The sequence below is a fragment of the Rhagoletis pomonella genome, unplaced genomic scaffold (assembly GCF_013731165.1).
Source record: "Rhagoletis pomonella isolate Grant_MI unplaced genomic scaffold, Rhpom_1.0 Rhpom_scaffold_00009, whole genome shotgun sequence".
NCBI classification, from domain to species: Eukaryota; Metazoa; Arthropoda; class Insecta; order Diptera; family Tephritidae; genus Rhagoletis; species Rhagoletis pomonella.
The window spans coordinates 16207903-16232488 of record NW_023458563.1 but is presented as its reverse complement, the minus strand read 5'-3'; the positions used below and the strand labels follow the sequence as shown (position 1 = coordinate 16232488).

Sequence of the window (24586 nt, the reverse complement as noted above, 5' to 3'; positions counted from 1 at the left end):
TGTTACGATTATCCTCGAAACCTTGAGGGATTACCCAAATATACTCGGGCTCGTATCGCTGGATTGTTAAATAAATGCTAACGATGACCGAATTGTAGTACAATTAACTTTATTGTACAACAAACAATTTACAATACTTGCTAATACAGTAAAAACACTTTACAATACTTGTTAAAGCAATAACAACGCTATACTACTTGTTAACACAATTAAACTTATAGCTTGCTTATTCGCAACTCGATTCTCCGCTCACTTTACTTGTAGCTTGCTGACTTGTAACTGTCCCAACTCCGCTGTGTCGTGGCTCTTATATACCTGCACTCACACTTATGGCAACCCTAGAACGTTCTGAAGTTTATCGCTCATTCTCTTTCTCTCGCTGTTCGCAGTGTTCATCCAACTTGACGTTTCTCTTTGTGGAACATTCTACGTCATTCCTCGAACATTCTGCCTATTTCTCGTTGTTCGCTTTGTGTTGCCGCGGTATTCGCCACAATACCTTTCCAATCACACCTCTTAAGTCTAAATCGAAAGAGCTTAGGTTCAGTTATTCAAGTTTTTCTTATACCAATCTTTGAAAAAAGTTAAAAAGCAGCATCGAAAATCTCATCATTACGATTCCGTTCAAAGTTTCTTTTAAATTTTTTAAAATATTTTTATGCAAATTTTTTAAGCTTAAACCATTGTGTCATTTGAGGGCATTTTTTCAAAAAAATCTTTAAGAAACTATTTTTATTCATAAAATACTCCATTTTTGGAGGTATTTTCAAATCGGTCCAGCTTACGTAAATCTTAATATTTTTTGAAATATTTTGGTGGACGTCTTAAAATATAACAGATTTTATAATTCCAATGGAAAAATAGAACCGCTTTTTTTTGTATGGGGAGTGATGCAGTCTAATGTACATACATATGTATATCAACCCATAAAAGTACTTACATTTACTTGTATATGGAGCCCAAATTAAATGCTCATAGACAAATTTTGGAGTGCCGTTAATTTCTGCATAATCCAATGATCAGATCTAAACCAAATTAGTATGGGATTGCCTCTAAAGTACCATCTTTCCGATATAATTATCGAAATCGGTTCAGGTGGTCCAAGTTATGCGGTAAGATACATAAAAAAAATATTCCGACGTATTGATAGCCTCCTCCTTTTTTAACTCGGTTAAAATATGTTTTTATTGGGAGCGAAGCCAGAACAGAGCGATAAAAAAACCGTTAGTCCAAAGCACTGGTTGTCACAGTAGTTTTCCACTTTTGAGAAATTAGAACACGCAATTTCAAGATTTCTATATTTCAAATTGCTAAAGATTTCTAAATATTGCATCTGGTCAATGTGCTGCGTTTTATTTAGGTTTTTAGAAACAGAAGCATTGAACATATATTCGTAATTACATATAACATATTAAATTCATATATGTCCAGAATAACCTTTTCTTTTTGTATTTTTTCAGATGTGCCTAAAAGTATGCTGTTCTTTTCGAATCAATGTAGAATGCAATTGAAAGCATACATACTATAGTTTCCCCTCCGAAATCTACAGTTATTCGAATGTACGTATATATGCACGTATGTAGTTTAAGGGTTGCGTATGAAATTCTCAAATGAAAAACTTACGCAATTCCATCATTAAGATGAGTATGGAGTCGATAAGCGAGATCATCGACCACCAATCGCTCACTAGTCAACTGGTCGATGACGCGAGCGATTTGATTGCCACTGATTCATTTGTAGCTGTAGCTAGTCGGCGTGCTGTCCACGTCGGCGTCGATCAAACGTCGTCGCCGCATAACGAATCGCTAATTGTGGGTAATCGCACGCCGTCGTCGTCACCAGCACCTGCACTCGCTGCGCACGACATTATCGTAGACGATCACAATGTAGTGGCGCACACAGTGGTGACGACCAGCGATGGCACCATCACCGACGTAGAGGGTGCTGGCCCGGTCGTCATGGTACGTACAATCATCGATGGCCTCAGCCACAGCCCGGTGCATTCGACATTTCAGACGGAAGCGACGGTTGGCGTTCAAAGTCAGGCGCAACAGCAACACACGCATAATCACAGCCAGCAACATCACCTGCACCAGCACCAGCACCAACATCAGCATCAGTTGGTGACGTGTCATCAGCAACTGTGTCGTATAACGAATGTTCACCAAAGTCAACAGCACCAACACAACCACCACCATCGCCAAGATGATCGGTTGCACACCGGCAGTCCCGTGGACTTTGTAGGGTCTGATGTCGCCTTGGATGAATTAACAGTTGGCTCATCACCAAACCAAGGCGGCACAAACATTATTGGCGTTAAACAGGGGGAGAAAGTAGTGATACTCGAACCGAATGAAGTGGTTAAAAGTAGAAGCGGCAAACGGAGCAATGAACTCACTAACACGGGTGGTGGGGCACATTTGCATCAGGGCAGGGAGAGTGGTGGCTTAAAGGTATCCAACCAAATTGATGTTGATGTAGGTGTTAGTGGGATCGATGATCTGTCATCCGATGCGGTGGAGGTGACATTAAATCAACATCATCATCAACAGCAGCAGCAACTGCTGCAACATCATTACGTTAGTGGTGGAAATAGGAGTAGCTGTAGTGCGTTAACGCAGCATTTGCAACATCACGACCATGTTCATGGTCAGCAGATGGTTGGCTCAAACAATCAACAGAGAAACGACCATCATTCTGCGCAGCAAACAATCGGGAACCACCACCATCAAACGTCGCATCACGAAGCTTTATCCGTGATTGTGCAGCAGCAAGAGGATTCCCGCGATTCCGCTTCTCAGATGCTCAGTCCTGAGCTAGGTGTGGTCAGTGTCGGGGTGGTTGGAGACAATTCACTGGAGCCGACCACTTACCAAACGCTGACGTCCGTAAATGAACGCATGTCACCACCAAGTTTTAGCCCGACGTCCTCGTATGCAACACTCACACCGCTGCAACCTTTACCACCCATTTCGACAATGTCCGAAAAGTTTGCCTATGGCGGCCATATAAACGGAGGCGGCGTGGGTGTAGGCAGTGGGGGAGTCGGTGGCGATGCTAGTAGCAATAGCAATTCCTCATCGGGTGGCGTGGGCCCATTTGCAGTGATGCCGCATCCGAGTAGTCTCGGTGGACTCAGCTTAAGCAGCCTGAGCGGCGTGCAGTCTCCATACTCATCATATGACAAACTGCCATCCATGGGTATGCCAATGTCCCCGCCTCAAAATTATGCAACTTCACCATCTAACACAATATCCGGCATGGTGGTGGCATGCGAGCTTCATACGACATCTCCAAGTCCATGCCGTGCACTTTCGCCGCAATCTGCTTACAGCCATTCGACAGAATTCCATTCACCTACACTATCCACCTGTAAAACAACCAGCAGCGGAATTCGCACTGGTAATGCTAACAGCAATAGTAGCCTTATCACAGGAACTAAAACTCTGAAAATGCAACAGTCCGATCCCCAGAAGCAGGCTATATGCCTTTCACCGCATGTCACGATTGTCAATGGCGCCGGCGATGGAGAGAATGTAGTTGTGACGGGTTATGAATCACCGTACAGCGTCAACCAGAGAGATCTTTTGGTAACAACAACGCCGACCTCCTCTTCCACTTCCGGTGGACGAAGTTCCCATCTTCAATTACAGCATAGTCCGATTATGAGCCCGCACTCCGGGTCAGCTGGATCAGTATCGTTAAACTCGCCAGGCAGCTGTAGTATGGTTAACCAGTCGGTGGTAACGTTGCCGCCCATAAATGGTGCGATGGTACCGCTATCAGCCGCCTCGCTCGGAAGTAGGGGTATCGTTGATATTTCACCATTGCATAGAGATGCTGTAGTGGTATCTCTTACTCCATCGCCGCCGCCGAGCGATATGGTCGGAACGGCCACCACACTACTTGCGATTCATCAACCGACAGTTCATATGCATCAGCAGCATCACCATCACCAACAACAACAACAGCAGCAGCAACACCAATTAGTCACTGGGGCACAGCAACATTTAGCACAACATCAGCAACATCATGGCAAACACACGCATCCTGTAACCAGTGACTGTAGTCTTAACGTTAGTCTGAACAGCAGCAGCAGCAACCTCCGCCTGACCAATGTTGTGGGTGGGCAAAATGTTATTAGCAACAATAATAATTTGTGCAATATGGGGCAGCAATCCCGCCAACAAACACAGCAACAAAGTCAAAGCGAGCAACAGCATCAATTGCAGCTCAACCTACAGCACGTAACAAGCAGTAATAACGGCAGTAACAGCTCGAGTGGTTCAAGTGGTGGCAACGCCGGCGCCGGAAGCAGTAGCAGCAGCAATGGTGGCGGCAGTGCAGCTGGTGGCCTCACTGGCAGTAGCGACATGGAGGAGATTAATACCAAAGAATTGGCGCAGCGAATTTCAGCGGAGCTGAAGCGTTATAGTATTCCGCAAGCGATATTTGCACAGCGAGTGCTTTGTCGTTCACAAGGTACTCTCTCCGATCTACTACGCAATCCAAAACCATGGTCAAAGCTCAAGTCCGGGCGCGAGACTTTCCGACGCATGTTTAAGTGGCTTCAAGAGCCTGAGTTTCAGCGCATGTCGGCGCTACGTATGGCAGCGGCTCAGTTACCTCAGCGCAGTAGCAGCAGCAGCAACGCCACAGTCGCTATTGCTACTGGTGGTAGTGTTGGCGCTAGCAATGTTATCGTTGGTAATAGCTCTAATGGAGGTAAGTACTTAAAGACATATGAATGTATACGTTCTTGAATTCAATAATAAAAAACGCCCATCATATCTGTAGGTGGTAATCAGAGTGGGAACGGCGTATGCCGGCGCAAAGAAGAGCTACATATAGAGCATATGCCACAACCAAAAAAGCCGCGACTAGTCTTCACAGACCTGCAAAGGCGTACACTCCAAGCAATTTTCAAAGTGAGTATAGCCCGATTAAAATTGGTGCCGCCAAAGATTGCAAAATTATAAACGCTCCATATATTGCGAAGTTTTAACAAACAATTTTTTTTTGTAACTTAATTTTCACTATGCAATTAACAAAACCCATAGTAAACCAAGTTTTAAATTTTGTGCAATATTTAAAAAATCAACCAGAAGTATGTCTGACCAGTTTTTTATATGGATGAAAACGCACACCACCTCAGCAAAAAAGAAATTATCAAAAATTTAAGAAATTTTGTATCAACTTCAGACTTGCACTTTATTATACTAAAATTGAATGCATACCAAAAAAAACATTACAATTATATTTCAAACAAAATTTTTGTTAAAGCTTCTCAATATGTGGTGCGTTTTCAATTAAGCAACAGGTGGTATATGAGCAAATCTCACGAGTTGTTTTTTTTAGCGTCACTCCTTTCTCTCGGCAGAAAAAAAAAAACGCTAAAGCATTCTTCTTACATGTACTGTATTTGAACAATTTTAGCCGTGAAATGTTTTTTAAGAAAAGTATCGAAATTACTAATTTTTTCATCGTCACTCGAAAAAATCATAATTGTTTTTGGTCAAATAGAATGTTCATAATAGAGGTAATGGAAGTTGGCATCAAATACAACATATCTTTGAAGTTTCAAAAAAAATGCAACCAAATTAAAAAAAACGGCAGCATGCAGAATACATGGTTTCTTTTAATTTGAATAACTGAAGATACTTGAAAATGTTAAAATTAAAAGATGAAAATGTTCTTCTTGCCAAAACGGACAAATCGAGTGTCTTACCAAATGAAAGAAAATTACATTTAGTAAAAGATGACTATGATTTGAGAAACTAAGATTCCATTTTTATAATTTTTATTGGCACACCCGAAATTCGTTGTAAAATTGTTATATAAATGAAGAAAGTAATATGTGGGCCATTCCATTGTGACTGGTTGGACATTTTACTCCAGAATGTGGTCAATTGTGAATTTTAGCTATGTCGTCGGAGCTTATACAACAGTGGAAGATATTTTTTAAGACAGAACGATAAATAATGTATAAAATTGCTTTAAGAAAAATACCTAACGATTTTTTAATTTTATGTAACTATCATTTGAATGACTGTGATGGTGAGACTCTGAAAAGAACTCTATTTTATCCTGGTGCACTCAAAGACGAATTTTAGCCAAAACACGTAATCTTCTCGAACGATGTTTTTGTGTTTTAAAATATGCATTATACGCTTTCGTTTTCAATAAAAATGAAGTGTAATCTTCATAAAAACTGTGTTCCTATGGAAAAGTAGCTTATGTCGAAAGGCTGGCTTTAGTATAATGCGGCATTCCCTTTATTCTTTAAACGACAAAGAATTTTTTGATGAGACTTAATAAGGATATTGACTTACTAGTATCGGAGTTATTTCTTGCACGTTTATTTGCCAAAAGTTCTCAACGGCTCACCGCCAGTGAGTAATTCGCAATCGTATGCTGCGAATGCCGATTTATACTAAAGCCAGCCTTTCGACATAAGCTACTTTTCCATACGCACACAGAAAATATTAAAAAATATTTAAAGTTGTAACTAGTGCGACATCTCCTTGTGACTGGTGTAAAGTAATAATGTATGAAATAAAAGTTTCCATAGACAAAAATTACAACTTATTTTTATTTTTTTAATATTTTCCAACTTATTAATGAAATGTAGTCCTTTAAAAAGAGGTTAGTACTGAAATAGTGATAAATAGGGCATATTTTATGTCGTTTTCCTCTCTTTAGTGGAATGACCCATGTATGTGTATAGCGAGCACTATGTAAAAACTCCCACGCCAATATTTAATTACTTCTAAATTGTATGACTTTTTAGTTTAAGCTGTGTCAATCCATGCCAAATCGACCAATGGTTAAATCGAAAATTTTTGATTTGGACACATTTTGGTCAGAACTTTTTTTCTATACATAGTATAAAGGAAAGTCGAGATTCTTTGAACACGCTACTCTTGAAAACTACTGAAACTACTGCACGGACAGCGTTGCCGAATTGACGATTTCGTCGTTATTTTGGCGTTATTTTAGCCCAATGACGTTTTGACGATTTTTCTCCCATAATGACGACTTTTTATTTCAGTTTTTCCACTTAAATGTATGTATGTATGTACAAAATCTGTTAAAGGAAGACGTAATCCAAAATACATACAATCATGGGGTATAGTCGTTGCGCTGGGTATGCAGTTACAGCTGCATGGCTATACTCAATCTCGACTCTTGCGTCCTCGTTCGCGCACTCTGGGCAACGTGAGCAACCCATTGGCGAGATGCGGTAACCAATTCGAGTGGAGCCTTGGGTCACGGAAGAAAGAGAGGTAGCTTCGGTGGGGCCACTCCGACTTATTCGGTTTAAGGGCTCACTGAAGTCTGCACCGTCTGTTCACCAGTAGGTGCGGCTGCAAGCGGGTAAGTAATGGGTTGTGCGCTGGGTTTGGGACCCGCCACGTAAAAACCACTTCCAGTGAAGAAGCAATACAAAGCCTCGGATGAGGCCGCCGTTATGATGACGACCACGGCAAACGTTTAAAGGACTACGATTTGAGGGCATGCACCTGGAATGTCCGGACCCTTAATTGGGAAGGTGCCTCTGCCCGGCCTGTTGACGTCCTCGTAAGGACAAAAGCTGACGTCACCGCCATCCAAGAAATGCGTTGGACGGGGCAAGACAAACAATGTCTGGGGCCTTGCGACGTCTACTACAGCTGCCATGTAAAGGAGCGCAAATTCGGAGTTGGATTTGTGGTGGGAGAAAGACTCCGTTGCCGAGTACTGTCGTTCACCCCGGTGGACGAGCATCTAGCCACAATCCGCATCAAAGCGAGATTCTTCAATATCTCGCTCACCTGCGCCCATTCCCCGACGGAAGAGAAGGATGAGGCGTCCAAGGATCTCTTCTATGAGCGCTTGGAGCGCACGTACGAGTGCTGCCCCCGTCATGATATCAAAATCGTGCTTGGCGACTTCAATTCCAGGGTGGGCAAGGAAGGGATCTTTGGAACCATCGGAAAATTCAGCCGCCACGCAGAAACGTCCGACAACGGATTGAGGCTGATCTACTTCGCCGGGGCCCGAAACATGGTAGTATGCAATAATAGGTTCAAGCATAAAAAGATCCATCATGCAACGTGGCTGTCTCCTGATCGAAAAACGAGAAACCAAATCGATCATGTTGTGACAGACGGAAGGCACGCTTCCAGTGTTTTAGACGTACGCACACTCCGAGGCCCAAACATCGACTCGGACCACTATCTTGTTGCAGCCAAGATACGCACCCACCTCTGAGTAGCAAAAAATGTGCGCCCTAATATGCAAGAAAAGCTTAACGTCGAAAAGCTGAAATCACAACAGACAGCCAGTGCATTCGCTACTCGACTTTCACACCTGCTCTCAGAAAGCACTCTTCAACAAACCGACATATGCGAGCAGTGGAATCATATTTCCCGCTCATTAAGTACCGCCGGCGAAGAAGTAGTCGGATTTCAGCGAGCCCGAAAGAACAACTGGTACGATGAGGAGTGTCAGGAAGCTGCAGAGAAAAAAGATGCTGCCGACAAGGCCACGCTGCGATCGGGCGCAACGCGCGCTATGTGGGACCGCCATAGGGATCTGAAGAGGGAAGCGAGGCGTATTTGCCGCAATAAGAAGAGAGAGGCCGAAATACGTGAGGGCGAAGAGCTTGAAATGCTGGCCGACAGGAAGAATGCCCGAAAATTTAACCAGAGAGTTAGGCGACTTACGGAAGTTTTCAAGACCAGGGCGTACTCCTGCAAGAACAATAATGGCGAACTAGTAACTGATGTCCAGAGCGTACTTAAATTATGGAGGGAACACTTTTCCGCCCTACTAAATGGTAGCAGCACGGAAAGTTGTGGAGAAGAAGAACCCGAGCCCGCAGTCGATGATGATGGAGTCGACGTTCCACCGCGTGAATATGATGAGGTACGTATAGCAATAACGCGGCTGAAAAACAACAAAGCTGCTGGAGCTGACAGCCTGCCCGCTGGGCTATTCAAGTACGGCGGCGAGGAGTTGATAAGGTGCATGCATCAACTCTTTTGCAGAATATGGTCAGATGAGCGCATGCCCTACGACTGGAATTTAAGTGTCGCGAAGTCTGTTCAGCCTTTTCCAAGTTGGATAGGGAAGCAAAGCGAATGGGTCTGGTGGTAAACGAGGACAAGACGAAGTATCTCCTGTCATCAAACAAACAAACAGTCAGCACATTCGCGCCTTGGCACCCACGTCACTGTTGACAGTTACAATTTCGATAAAGTAGAGAATTTCTTTTACTTGGGAACCAGCATTAACACCGATAATAATGTCAGCATTGAAATCCAACGCAGAATCACTCTTGCCAACAAGTGCTACTTTGGACTGAGTAGGCAATTCAGGAGTAAAGTCCTCTCTCGACGTACGAAAACCACGCTATATAAGTCACTCATCATGCCCGTGCTGGTATATGGCGCAGAAGCATGGACTAGACGTGGGTAACTCAGCACTGTGCTGAGTTACTGTGCTGACTCTTAGAACTGTGCCGCACGCTCAGACTCACCTCTGAAAAAATTTGTAACTCAGTAACTCAGTTTATGTGCTAACAATGTATAGCTCAGTGTGCTACAGAGTCGATACGGTAACTCAGTTGATGTGCTGACACTTGCATAGCTCGGTGCGGCTTGCATTGTTTAGAACTGTGTCGATGTGGTAACTCAATTGATGAGCTCACACATTCACACAATACGATCTTCCAAAGAGTACCATAATAGATGGCATCACTAGACTAACCATCAATTGAATATACGACTACCAAATTTAAAAAGAAGCAAGGCGAATAGCCAAGTTATGCATACTTGCACTGCTATACCATTTTAACGTAAAAATCAAAATCAAACAGAATTCTACATGTGAAGTGCTATGCGTTGGGTAACCGCTTACATGCATAGCCCATTTAACAGATTCTTATGTGACAACTCTCAAGCAAAACTAAGTAGGGAATTATTTTGCAAATGATCACCAGTTGAAATCAGCTTTGTAAAATTTTTCCGGCCAGCTACGAACAGAAGCTAAGGATAACCTTTTCTAAATCGATTTCGATTACTAACATCATCAATAATTTCGATGTACATACCATTTGTGCGATAGCACACTTGTGCCAGCTCACTGTGCTGACTCATTAAAATGAGTTGGAGTTACTGAGTCAGCACACGAAAATTTACAGAGTTACCCACCCTTAGCATGGACAATGACAACATCCGATGAGGTGGCTCTTGGAGTTTTTGAGAGAAAGATTTTGCGGAAGATTTACGGGCCTTTACGCGTTGGCGACGGCGAGTACCGCAGACGATGGAACGATGAGCTGTATGAGCTTTACAACGATATGGACATAGTGCAGCGAATTAAAATACAGCGGCTCCGCTGGCTTGGCCATGTCGTTCGAATGGGCACCGACGCTCCAGCTCTGAAAGTATTCAACTCGGAACCCGCTGGTGGTAGCAGAGGAAGAGGGAGGCCCCCACTGCGATGGAAAGATCAGGTGGAGAAGGACTTGGCTTCACTTGGCATTTCCAATTGCCGTCAGTTGGCACAGAGGAGAAGACGAGTTTGCTTTGCTGAACTCGACCAAAATCGCTTAGGCGGTTACAGCGCCAAAGAAGAAGAAGGAGAAGAAATTTTTTATAAAGTAACAAGTAATTTTAAATCAAAAACCAAACCCGAATTCAATTATCATATAAATATTTAAGAGTACCGTTGATTTCTTCACGAGCCAATGATCGGATCTAAACCAAATTATTATGGGTCCACCTCTGAGGTACCACCTTTCCATTAAAAATTATACAAATCGGTTAACGTGGTCTAAAGTTATGCGGTAACATACGTAATAGAAATACTCTGACGAATTGATAACCTCCTCCTTTTTTTGAAGTCGTCTAAAAAAATAAAATTGCTGCGTTTCTTTATACATTCCAGATAATCCCATCTCACAGCCAGAATAAACAGAATGTGTTTGAAATATACGTTATCATATCATCGGGGACGTTCTAAAGAATAAGTAAACAAACGTTCAGAATGAATAAAGATATACGGGCAATGAAAGTATTTACGTTTTCTTTGGCTGAAATGACGATTTTTTGGAGAAAATTTACGATTTTTCAGTAAAAGATTTCGGCAACGCTGTGCACGGATTTAGACAAGATTTTCTCAATTATCAATTGATAGGAGATTGGGTTGCTACCTGTCTAAAATAGTTAGATCCGCAAAGTTCGTTCGATTACAAAAAATTAGCTGTCAAATGAAAGGGATTGGTCTCTAGATAAGCCTAAATGTCTAATTTTTTTCAGCAGGGTTGCCACCTGGTAAGAAAATTCCTATACTCAATGTTATTATGCGAAGATATCAATTCTGAACCGTCACTGTCAAATGAAAAGACCAAGCCTCTGGATGTGCAACAGCGTATTATTTTTTTAGTATTAGTAGGTTAGGTTGAAGTGGCTGCCAGTGACCCCACTAGCACACATAGGCCCTTGGTTGTGGGCCCGTTGTGATACCACGCGGATCGTTAGAATCCTCCTGCTCAAACCATCGTGTGGATTTCGCGAAACCCAGAAGTTACCGTATAATATTCACAATCAGCTACCGGTTACTTCTCATTATTCATTAAAATGGCATTACTTTCCAACACTGAGTTCTCTCACTGAAACTTATCGGTCACTTTTGTATTTTGACATTGCTTTCTTCTTCTGTTTCCGGTCTCCCCATTGTTCTTTTTTTCTTTCTGTAATCAAGCACGATTTATAATTTTCTGATTTTCCTGGTTATAACATACTATTAAGAAATAAAGTTTGTAATATTAATTTTACGCGTTCTATTGATCGTAACATTTGGCAACACTTGCGGGGAACCTAACTCCTCGCTAATCCAAAATTCTGATTACAATTGGTTGAAATTGTCGTGCAATTTCCTTACGCCAACCTAACCTTACAATGTACACCACACCGTCAATTACGCAAGCAAAAAAAAAATGGCACTCGAACGCGAAGAAAATGTGGCTAAAGTAATTTCGAATTTTTTAATAAACACACACAAAACTGCCAAGCAAAAGCAAACACATGGATATTTTTGCGCCCGTAAGACTTTACTCAATGACGATATTGTGAGCTTCGCTCGCGCAACGTCCTGCGGTTCGGTCACATTGGCGGCTGGTGCCGCACATCACCCGAACGTCACTCTCCCAAAAATTGAGGTCCCAAAATTTTACGGCAACCTTCAACATTGGCTCCATTTTAAGGACCTATTTGAAACATGCATCATCAAGAAAACTTCGCTGTTTAATGTGCAACGCCTTCATTACCTTAAAGCGTGTTTGAAAGGCGATGCTGAACATTTGGTGCGTAATATCGCTGTAACAGACCACAACTTTTAAATAGCATGGGAGTTATTGACACAGCGTTATGACAGTACTCGTCGTCTTATTAAATGCCACCTACGCGCCGTCGTCAATCTGCCCAAGACAAATTCAGAATCTGCTAGTCAGATACGCAACATTCTGGACGTCGTCAACGGAACTTTTCGTGCACTCACACAACTCGGCTGACCCACTGATCAATGGGACGACTGGTTTGTATTCCACGTTACAGAGAAACTCGGCGCGAAGACGATTTAAGACTGGGAAATCTCTTCAAGTGCCTCAGAGATAATACCTACTTACGACGATCTGAAAAAGTTCTTACAATGCCGCGTTCAAGGCTTAGAAGCGGCCAACACACCGGAAAAATTTAGCGATTCGTCTAAAGGCTATACTGGGCCCGCAAAAGTCACCAATTCCATTCGCAGTCACCAGACCAAGGTCAATCAGTGCGCATGTTGCTCTGAAAAGCACGCGCTTCCCGCCTGCTCAAACTTTCGTAAGCTTCAGCCGATTGGAAAGATAAATTTGGTTCGCAAACATAACATATGCGAAAATTGCTTGGGAGGTTCACACGCCTTGGGCAACTGCACATCCAAATATACCTGCAAAGAGTGTAATGCAAAACACCATACCCTGCTGCATGAGTTCTTCCTCGACAAAGGGGTGTTTGTGAAACATAACCGTATACAACAAAAAATTTCATTCTCACCAGAAAGGTTGCCTAACGTCCTGCTTGCTACCGCATTAATAGGAGTCCAGTCCACGACTGGTCACTTCCTTAAGCTGCGCGCTTTGCTGGACCACGGGTCACAAGCCTCTTTCATCAGTGAATTCGCAGCTCAACAATTGCACCTGCCTCGCACACCTGTCGCCGTGCCCATCACCGGTATAGGTAGCACATCTGTTGGCACATCGAAGGGGCTCGCCGAGTTTACGTTGCGCTCTCTACTAGAGCGTGATTTTCATGTCAAATGCATCGCACTGATTTTACCACGACTAGGACACCTGATACCTGCATCATCGGTCAATCCTGACGTAGTCAACGAGTTTAGCGGTCTCACATTAGCAGATCCAACATTCGCTGAACCTAGCAGAATCGACGTGGTTGTGGGAGCTGACATCTACGGCTCCTTGCTGTACAGTGAACTTAAACAGTCGGCAAAACGACGCACCTATCACACAAAACACTCACCTTAGGTGGGTTGTCTATGGGCTAGTATCTTCGAAAATTTCTTCGCATTTGCGTACAAAGCTTTGTACCAACACTGCGGTTGAACTAAACGAATTAAATCAACAAATGTGGACGTTTAATCAGCAAGACGACCTAGTACCTTCGCAACCAATGACAATGGATGAATTGTATTGCGAAGAATTCTTTGAGAGGACCATATACCGGGACGACACTGGGCGTTTCTCAGTACGCTATCCCTTCAAAGCGTCTGCCACCTTTTCCGCGTTGACAGAATCAAAACCGGACGCTTTAAGGCTGTTCCACTACCAACAAAAACGTCTGAAGCGTGACTCAAATATGAACACATTGTATGAACAATTCATGACCGAGTACAATGATCCCGGACACATGCAGCCCGTATTGAAGTCTACACAACCTCACCCATTTTGTTACATACCTCATCATGGAGTTTATAAGGAATCGAGCTCCACTCTAAAGCTGCGTGTAGTATTCAACGCACCACGAAAATATAGCTCTGGTACGTCGTTAAATGACTGTTTGCACACAGGGCCAAAACTACAAAGCGATGTAGCTTCGCTTCTCCTCAAGTGGCGTCTACACCGCGTAGCTTTTATGGCCGATATGGAAAGCGTTTTCGGCAAATCATGGTCAGCGACGAGGATGCCGAAATGCAGTGCATATTTTGTCGGAACACAGAGGGCGAACCACAAATATTTCGCCTGCGCACTTTACGTATGGACTCAATTGTTCACCATACCTTACGATCGAAGTGTTGCTTACTCTCGCAAAGGAAGAAGAAGCAAGGTTTCCGCACGCATCGAAAATATTACGTGAATCATTTTATATGGATGATTGCCTGCATGGTGCTGACAACGTGGCAGAAGCGGTAAGTCTAAGGAATGAGCTACAGGAACTACCGCAGTGCGGGGGTTTTACCTTGCGGAAGTGGAATTCCAATTCTCTAGACTGTTTGCACGAAATCAACTTTGATATTTGCACATCGGCTAGTGCTTGCTGTAACTTAACGCTAGACAAGGAAACCAAGGCCTTAGGCATATTTTGGTCTTGCGCTTTTGACGCCATCGGTTAAAAGATAGCGTTAACATCCTACACAGAACCCATCACTAAACGCCAGCGTCTGACGTCACCAAAACGTACCACCCACTAAGGCTTTTGGCACCAGTCATTATTGTCGGCAAAATCTTCTTTCAAGAACTGTGGGTCCTCGGTTGCGCGTGCGATGATCCCATTCCAAGTTCGCATCAACAAACGTAGAGAAAGTTTCGCGACGAGCTCCCATATCTCGAATCAATAAAAATCGATCGGTGGGTTTACACATCTTCCAAATCAGTCAATTACCAATTACATGTATTTTCGGATGCATCGAAGTCAGCGTATGTGGCTGTGTGCTACATTCGTGTTGTTAAGCCCGAAGGAAGCATACACGTATCAATTTTGATGGCTAAAACTAAGGTAGCCCCACTAAAAAAGATCACCATACCACGCCTTGAGTTGAATGCTGCGCTATTGGCTGCCAAACTCGCTCTTAAGGTGAGGGATGCGCTTAAAATTGACAACATGAAAATAAATTGTTGGTCAGACTCAAAAACGGCATTGAGTTGGATTCGGTCGGGGTTAGACATAGACAGTATATTGCGAATCGTGTGGTTCAAATTCAGGACAGAACACCGGCACACACGTGGAAATATGTGTCGACTACATGTAATCCGGCGGATGTCGCTACAAGAGGAGTTCTGCCATCCGAAATCGCCAACAAGGAAAAATGATGGTCCGACCCTGCTGGCTCAGTCAACATGAAAGGAACTGGCCAGATCAACCTACCTTGCCTGCTACACCGGTTACCATCGTCATTGCTGCATTGGCTACCACCGACATTGAGCCAAACTCGAGCAGTTACTACCAAAATATTCAAATATCAACAAACTCGTAGCGGTGACAGCATGGTGTCGCAGATTTTTAGCAGCAAAGCTCAACTTACCACATCCCACTGAGACATGGTGCACTGCGTCGGACCGGACGTCTGCTCTAAATTAATGGATCAGGTACGTACAAACTTCGAATTGTTTTAACGAAATCTCTCGTCTTCGTCAAGGTAAACCTGTTTCAATCAAGAGCAAATTGCGAAAACTGAATCCAACCATCGACAAAAACGGAATCCTTCGAGTCAATGGCCGCCTGAAGCATGCCTTCCTATCTGAAGCGGAGCGCTTTCCGATTATTATGCCAAAGGACAGCAAATTGACTACGCTGCTTATTGCTCAAGCGCATGAGTGCATATTACACGGTGGCGTTCAAACTACACTGAATCTTATGCGGCGAACTTTCTGACCCATCGACGGACGATCGTCTACAAAGAAGTATATTAACCGCTGCATCAAATGCTTCCGTCATCGCTGCCAACCCGCACAGCAAATTATGGGTGCTTTTCCAGAAGCGCGATGTACACCGTCTAAGCCATTTACACACTGCGGTATAGATTACGGCGGCCCATATAGAGTACGTGCATAAAAAGGCAGAGGCCATCAAGCCCATAAAGCATAGGTAGCGTTATTCGATTGCTTCAGTACTCGGGCTATACACATCGAGCTCGTTAGCGACCTAACGACGAATATGTTTTTGCTAGCACTCCGCCGGTTCTTCGCCACACGGGGTTACTCCTCTGATATCTACAGCGACTGTGCCACTACGTTTGCTGGAGCAAATGCCGTACTGAAAGAAGATGTCGCTCAATACCGGAAGCAGGTAGAGGCGGGCGCGCTTTATAGTGCCGTTCGCGGTGTCACATGGCACTTCATCCCCCCTGGCTCTCCAAATTTCGGAGGCTTATGGGAATGGGGGATGAAAAGCATGAAACATCACCTCAAGCGCGTTATCGGCGAGACGACACTTACATTTGAGGAGTTCTGCACAGTGCTCAAGGTAGTCGAGGCAGTGCTAAACACGCGACCACTCGCAGCTGATGACCCCGACGATGTGACAGCGATAACACCAGCTCACATTTTGTCCGGTGGCCCCCTAATAGCACCTCCGGAGCCAAGCTTATGCGACGTTAAATCTTCAAGCCTCACCCGCTGGAGGCAACTGCAACAAATGCGTCAAAACTTTTGGCAGAGATAGAGCAGCGACTATCTGAAGGAGCTTCAGGCCCGAAATAAGTGGCAGCAGACTCAAGGCAATTTGAGAATTGGTGACCTGGAACTCCTACGTGACGAACGAGCACCACCTTTTCAATGGCAACTAGGTCGAGTTATTCAAGTACGCGCCGGGAACGATTCTCATGTACGTGTTGCAACAGTGCGTACAAAGTCGACAATTCTTAAACGACCCATATCAAAACTTGTGGCCTTACCAATCGATGAACAGTACCGGCTGCACACGGTGGGCGGATAATCCATTTTCATCGCACTGGACGTGGTGGGCGGAATGTTCACAATCAGCTACCGGTTACTTCTCATTACTCATTAAAATGGCATTACTTTCCAACACTGAGTTCTCTCACTTAAACTTATCTGTCATCTTTGTATTTTGACATTGCTTTCTTCTTCTGTTTCCGGTCTCCCCATTGTTCTTTTTTTCTTTCTGTAATCAAGCACGTTTTATAATTTTCTAATTTTCCTGGTTATAACATACTATTAAGAAATAAAGTTTGTAATATTAATTTTACGCGTTATATTGATCGTAACAGCTTTTTGTCCCATTTTGGCCTTGTCAGCTTCGTGTTGTAGCAAGTGGTGAGGCTAACCCACCTGTCTCTTGCTAACTTAAGATACAGATTTTTTATAATGAGCTTGCAGGTAGCGAGCGGCATGCCTAATCCCTTCCAGGCCTGCGAAAGTGGAGCGGATGTGCATGTTCGTCTGCCTTTTCATTTCCTGGTATAATCCAGTGCCCCGTAACCCATACCAAATGAAGCGCAGATTGCTCAGCCATCTCGTTTAGAGATCTGCGATAGTCCGCTGCGGTTTTTGAGCTACATGTGACCGAGGCGAGCGCTTTGAGTGCGGCCTGACTGTCTGAGTAGATGAAGATATTGTTATAAACGACTTCTCTTGTACGTAGGTGTTCAATCGCTTCCTGTATAGCAGCGACCGCAGCTTAAAAGACGCTGCAGTGGTTGGGTAAGCGAAAACATATTTCCAGCCCCAGCCGGGCTGGAAGACCCTCCCTCTTACCTTGCCGTCTAGCTTAGAGCCATCGGTGTAGAGGTGGAGTGATCCATTGTCATCAGGAGCCTCTCCTGACCACAATTTTCTCTCTGGAATGAAAATCCTATACCTCTTTGTGACGTTAATCTTTGGTGCACAGTAATCCGTGTCTGGTATATTTACGGTATTTAAGATTGCGATGTGGCCTTCCTGACTGTCCCTTCAGCCTGGTAGTTCCCTCCGCCTCAAGGCGGCACACCCCGGTATTTGCTTTCCCACAATTTCAATTGCCAAAATATTGAGCAGCACGCACATAGCCTCCGATGGAGTTGTGCGAAGAGCCCCACAGATGCAGAGCATCGCAATTCTTTGCACCTTTTGGAGTGCTTCAGTTGCAAATTTCCTGTTGAGACTTGGCCACCATAGCAAGACCCCATATAATAGAATCGGCCAAACAACCACCTTGTACAGCTCCCAGCTAAGACCAATCGCCGCCTTAAAGCTGTAGAGGGCTACTGTCGCTTTTTTTTAACATGCTCTTGTATATTTTGCGCCAAGTTCAGCTTTATGACCAGGACTACGCCTAGATATTTTGCGGACTCCCCTAGCTTCAGAATCTTATTGCCCATAGCAGGGAGCTGAAGTGAGGGGATTTGGTGCTTGCTGGTAAAGAGCACCAGGTCATTTTTGTCTCGGTTAACACCCAGAACTTTCTCCTTGGCCCATCTTTCGATTAAAGTTAATCTGTCCTACATAATATCACACAGAGTTTTTCACACAGAGTTTGTGGAAATTTTCCACTCACAACCACCGCAAGGTCGTCAGCATACGCAATGGCCTTGGAGCCTCCCTCCCGCCCCTTCCAGGGTCTGCAATAATTCATTAACCGCCATTACCCATAAAAGGGGGAAGAGGACCCCACCCTGCGGGGTTCCCCTGAAAACGTATCTGCCCAGCGACACCCCCGCCAGTTCCGCCCGCACGACCCTGCTTACTAGCAGCTGTCGTATAAGCAACACCAGCTGTGGGTCGATGTCCAGACCCGTTATGGCTGATGAGATTGCTTCAGTTGTGATGTTGTTGAAAGCACCCTAAATGTCTAGGAATGCTATCAAGGTGTATTCCTTTGTCGCTAAGGGTTTCTCAAAATGCGACACGATTTTGTGGAACGCTATTTCGGTGGACTTTCCCTTCATTTAGGCATGCTGCGAAGCCATAAGTTTGTCTGCAACCTATTCCCTAATAAATGATTCAATCAGTCGCTCCTTTATCTTGAGCTGAAAAGATGATAGACTAATAGGTAGAGAATCTTTGGCGCAAGTATGGGATGCTCTGTCCGCTTGAGGAATCGAAACAACCCTTGACCTTTGCCAGGTTTCCGAAATGTAGTTAACGGTGAGCAGTCCCTTAAAAGTAGCATACAGCCAATTTGAGCTTAACTCAAGAGATTACTGTAGCTGAATCGGTGTAAGACCATCTGGACACGCAGATTTATAAGGCTTGAAGGATACTTTGTCCACATTAGTTTTTCTTTGGTGATAAGGTCTACCGTAACCGGTTAACCTCTATCTCTAATTGGCCCGTTCAGTGGCTGCTCGGTGGCGCCTGGAAAGAGCATGCTCAGAAGATGGTCCAGGTATTCCTCTCCAGTTTCCGTCCATGCTCCGTCGGATCTTAGCAATCATCTCAGGGCAATACGAGGTGAACTAGAGAGAAGCCTGAGCCTAGAACCTTCTGATATGGATTCCATACCACAGCAAAAGTTCCTCGATGAGGAACTCTTGCTCCTCCTTAATAGTTTCTTGTAATCTTTCAAGTTTAACTTATAGATTTCCCATTGCATATCGCCTCCCGAGGATTTTGCGAGATTGAAGGCCCTCGGGCAAATTTTGTCGGCCTCATAAATCTCTGAACTCCACCAAGGGGGTTTCCTTTTTCCTCTCGGTTTCACCATGGGGCAGGCTGATCCTTGGCCTTGCCACACGCCGCAGTAAAGCGATTTTCCAGCCTATCTAGGTCCCTAGAGTTGCCAGGAATTGCTAGTGTGGTTCTAGAGAGTCGCTTATCAAGCTCTTTTCTGTACTTTTGCCAGTCGGCTGTCTTTAGATTTCTTTTGGGAGGTACCTTTGACGGGACCCCATCTAAGTCGAATTGGATATAGTGGTGATCAGAGAAGTAATACTCATAAAGCACCCTCCAGTTCATGATCATAACCTCCGCATCTTCTGCTCTTCGTTATGAAGTTAGGCTCGCTACCCCTATTGCTTATAACTAAGTTAGATTTTAGTAAGGATTCAAAGAGTAACTCTCCCCGTTCATTGATGTCTCCGCTTCCCCATGTGATATGGGGTGCATTCGCATCACCTCCTAAAATAGGCCCCATCCCTGCGCTCCACTAGATGTTCGACCGTAAGGTTGGAACAGGCCAGTCATATGCCAGATGCTTCAAGGCAAGCCTTATTTGAAGTCCGTTCGCCTCCAGACTGATGGTGGTGGTGTCCTCGTCACTGAACTGAGGAAGAAACAATACTTTTAGTTTTGCACTTACAAGGATGCAGGCCCTTGGTTTACCTATGGAAACTCCACTTATCAAAGTGTGCTCTGCCGACTTCAGCCCCCAAATTCTATGCCCTATCACCCAAGGCTCCTCGATGAGGCCAATGTCTGCTGCCCCTTTGGAGAGCTGGAGCAGCAGTGATGCAGTGCAGCCGACGCTGCTTTGCTGTGGTGAAGATTAATCTGGAGGACGCGCACCATCTTGGCCGCACCTTCTCACCGCCTCCACCACTGTTGAGTTCGCCTCGTCGTCGGCTGATATCAGCTCCTCTTCTCTGTATTGCCAGAAGATATAGTCGACTCCCAGAGAGGATGTAGATGAGGCATATCCACCAGCCTGGTCACCCATCGGATTGGCCTGGTTGGATTCCTCGTCCACCTCATCCTCGGAGTTGTCCGCTTCCGGCTCAACTTCGTTGCCTCTTTCTGCTTTCGTGTATACCCTTATCTTTACGGTGTCGAAACCATAATTAATGACGCCTCCAGTCTTATCGAGGAGTGGCAAGGACTCCTTATTTTGCAGAAGGACCGCCTGACGAGTCACCTTTGTGCTATGCTCTTGTCGCACCACCTTCCAATTGTGAGAGGGTAACTCGGGATTAAAGGGCCTTATAATATCAAGCACTCTCTCATGTTCAGTCGCACTAGGAGTAAACCGGTGGCAACCGTATTCAAAAAAATTAAAGCCTTATTGCACAACTAATGGCCAAGCCCTTTCATTTGGCATCCTATGTTTTTAATGCAACAAACAGACTTTATAATTTTTTAGACAAGCGGTAACTCTTTTGCACCTCATTTTTAGTCCAACGAAGGGTAAATATCTTATAATTTTTATAAAGTTGGCAACCCTACTCAAAAAAGAAATACAGTGTTCAAAGAATCTCGACTTTCCTTTATTATATATAGTTTATACTATGTATAGATATAGATATATTTTTTAGTTTTTCATTTAAACACAATTTCGCGATGGAATCTTGTTCTTTATGCAAAACTGAAGATAATGCATTATCTAAGATAAGTGTTCCGCCATTTTTGACCAGAAACACGTTTTTGTCGAAAAATTTAATAACTCGTGAGATTTGCTCATATATAATAAACTTCCTTTCAGGATCGCTGATCTTAAGACGAGTATTTTGGGAAATTCGATGGGACAACTTTTTTCTTTCGGCCTAAATAACGTATACGCACATATGTAAAGTTGAACTTCTGAGATTAAAAATCACACCTCCTCGTACATGAAAAAGTCGAGTGTACGATAATAGAGCTCAATTGTAGCAAAATATTTAAAAAAATTGATATTTATAGACAGGTCGGGCTTGTAGAACTAGATCTTTCCAAAGCCATAAGTAACTTTTCGGTCCGATTTCGCCGTATTTCCCACTATTCATGAGTGTGTGAGTATGAATGAGTTAAATAGTTGGTGGCTCTATGTTTAAGATTTCCACTGCGTCCGACGCACAGTGGGAAATTCTCAACTGATTTTGTTCAAAAAAAGGCTGGAAGAATAAATGTTTAACCGAACTGAATAATTTTTTTTTTAAACTTGGAACGGATTCTAGAAAACATTGTCTAGGTCCGAACAAATAAAAAAGGTTTTGATTTTTATCATCAAACGGTAAAAGTCGCAAAATAAAAAAAGAGGGACCATCAAACAAAGAGCAATATGCTTTTTGGTAACCAATTTAAGATTTTGAAGGAGACCAAAACGTTTTTAAGGTATCGGAGTTCGATTCCGATGATAGAATCGTGAAGGTCAAAATGGGACATCCAATATAGCAGATGCAATAAGGCTGCTATCCAAAACTCGTATCCTTTGCATTTTTGTGGACAAAGTGATTATTATTAACTTTAGATGAGACCAAGGCCGGAATTAAACAAAATACACAAAAATTATGTTGGTTTAGTTATTTGGTCGATATTTTGACTTCAGTCTGAAGTCGTCGTCAGGAATGTAAAAAAAAATATACATATACTTTCACATGTAACATAAACACAACTTACTTTTACATCTTCGCCTGGTCGAATAGTGCATAACAAATTTTGAGACCAATAGACATAAACATTAAAATATACATAAAATCCCAATTAGCCAAACGACTTCGTAACGCCACTCTAACTGGGAATAGAAAAAAAAATTATTTTTTAACGCTAAAGCTCCGTTTCAACCGTCGAAAGTTAAGACTTTCCATAAGTGCTTGTTATTTCTAAAACTACGCATTATTTTAAGTGAATCGCGGAGAAGATTTTGATCAAAAATATTTACTTGTCAGAACTGTTTTGATATGGAGCTGAAAGCTGAAGGTATGTAGAATATTCCAAGTATTTGATTTTTTTCTTTAAAGTGTCTTAATAGGAGTTTAAATATAATTTTAAATAAGCGGCAGAAAGTATAAAAAAAATTGCCTTTTCCGATTTATCACAGCTTTTAATTACTTTTGCACCAAATTTCACTCATGATATAAGTACCAAAATGTTTGCATAGATCTCTAGTTTCAATATCAAAACCTTCCAACTGCGTTTAGCTGCCTCTGGGTAATGCATAAAGAATATACGACAACCCTCAATTTCAAAAAGGTTTTCAAGGTTTCACTTCTTTTTTTAATTGGCACTATTGACCTTTTTTTTTAATTTTAGGATCGAGTTATAAGTGTTCTTTTGCTCGAATGTTTATATTGGACAAATGGCTCTCCTGTCAAAGCGTCAAAAACCAAGAAGAAAGGAAACGGAAAGTTTTTGAAGCCCTGACACAAGCTATGCCATCAGGCGAAAATGCAAATACTGACAGTTTGAAAAATTGCATTTTCTACCTTTGCCGAAGGTTTTTGAAATATTGGACGCAAGTTAACAGATCAAGATCTAGACTAATCACCAAGTCCTGCGACTGGTTAAATGAAAATGAAAATTGCACTCTTTTTACATTTGCAAACACTGGTAATGAAGATTTGCCCTCTACCATTCCCACAACAGCCGGTTCTACGTACCGGAATGACTCGGGTTTTACCCGACCAAGAGCTGTTGTTTCGGCGATCTAACCCCGTCTAGATCGGCGATACCCACCAATCATTATTCGTCCATGGAGCAATACCTTGCAGCCGGATTGCTCCGCATCCTTCTTCTCCGGGCGGGCGTAGAGCCCAACCCCGGACCAGAAATTTACTTCTGCTGTGTTTGCCAGAATCGACTCCACCCGAACTCCACTTCGGTTAGGTGCAACTCCTGCAACGGATGGAGTCACCTAAGAACCTTAGGTCTCACCGGAAGTGGACCACACACTTTGTGGCTCCCTGTTGCTCAAGCCAAATGGCACAATCAGCCGCCACGGCTACCCACTCGCGTAATGCACGGGTGCGACCTAGCACCCGAAGAGCCTGCACGGCCCCCAGAAGCTCCCCTGAGCAACAGCAAACCTCCCAACACACCCCACCCACACAACCTACCGGCCGGTCCCACTCGCGAGCGCGAGCCAACCAGCAGCTACTGGTTGCCCACACCATCTGCTCCGTGTGCCAGAACAGAATATACCGGAATGTGACATCAGTCAAATGCAACACATGCCTTGGCTGGTGCCACTTCCGGCTATGTTCTGATCTACGCACCACTCGCGAGTGGACTACCAACTACAGCGCCCCTTGCTGTAGTGCACCGCCGGCGCAGACAACAACGCCCACATCGCAGCCACCTACCATCCGGCTGCAACAGCAACTGCGTCAGGCGCAACAGGCCCAAGGTAGGCCCCACACTTCCCTCACTCCCCGTATCGCGACCAGCCTCCCAAGGCATACGAACGTACTCCAACTCAACTGCAACGGACTCCAGAGCAAGATTGAGGAGATAGCAGTGTTCATGGGTCGGCACGGCATATTGATAGCTGCGGTCCAAGAAACGAAGTTGCACAGCAACTCAACTTTGTTGGGTTGCGCCGCCTACAATGTGCTCCGTAAAGATCGCGAGCAGAATAATGGTGGAGGATTAGCGCTCATTCTACACCACACAGTGCAGTATCTTCTAATCGAAGAAGACATCGACCCAAGGGACACTACCCTAGAATGTCAGGGCATAGCTGTCCGGTCAGGCGATGTCGAGCTCGAAATATTTAACGAGTACATACCCCCTGTCACCTGCTGCCCGGCTGGATATCTCCCTGACATAGGTGCGCTACTCAGAGGCGAAAACCGATTGGTAGTAGGTGACTTCAATGCGCACCACGATCTTTGGCATTCAAGCCTGGCCAATGATCGGAGGGGAAACATTTTGGCTGAGCAGATAGACGATTCGACATTCTGCACCATGAACGACGCC

The 24586-nt window shown here is 43.9% G+C and overlaps 1 protein-coding gene across 4 annotated transcripts in view; it reads left to right on the top strand.

The window, feature by feature from the left end:
• Window positions 1-1456: 1456 nt before the first annotated feature.
• The window catches only part of LOC118745597 (homeobox protein onecut), a 261747-nt gene continuing 238617 nt past the window's right edge, over window positions 1457-24586 (top strand). For 3 of the 4 annotated variants that reach the window (XM_036479109.1, XM_036479108.1, XM_036479107.1), the window contains exons 1-2: window positions 1457-4725; window positions 4798-4928. In XM_036479109.1, coding sequence (XP_036335002.1) covers window positions 1611-4725; window positions 4798-4928 — 3246 coding nt within the window. In that variant the 5' untranslated portion in view covers window positions 1457-1610. Of the gene's footprint in view, window positions 4726-4797; window positions 4929-21395; window positions 22603-24586 lie in introns of those variants that run through there. The other variant, XM_036479110.1, reaches the window with a different exon arrangement.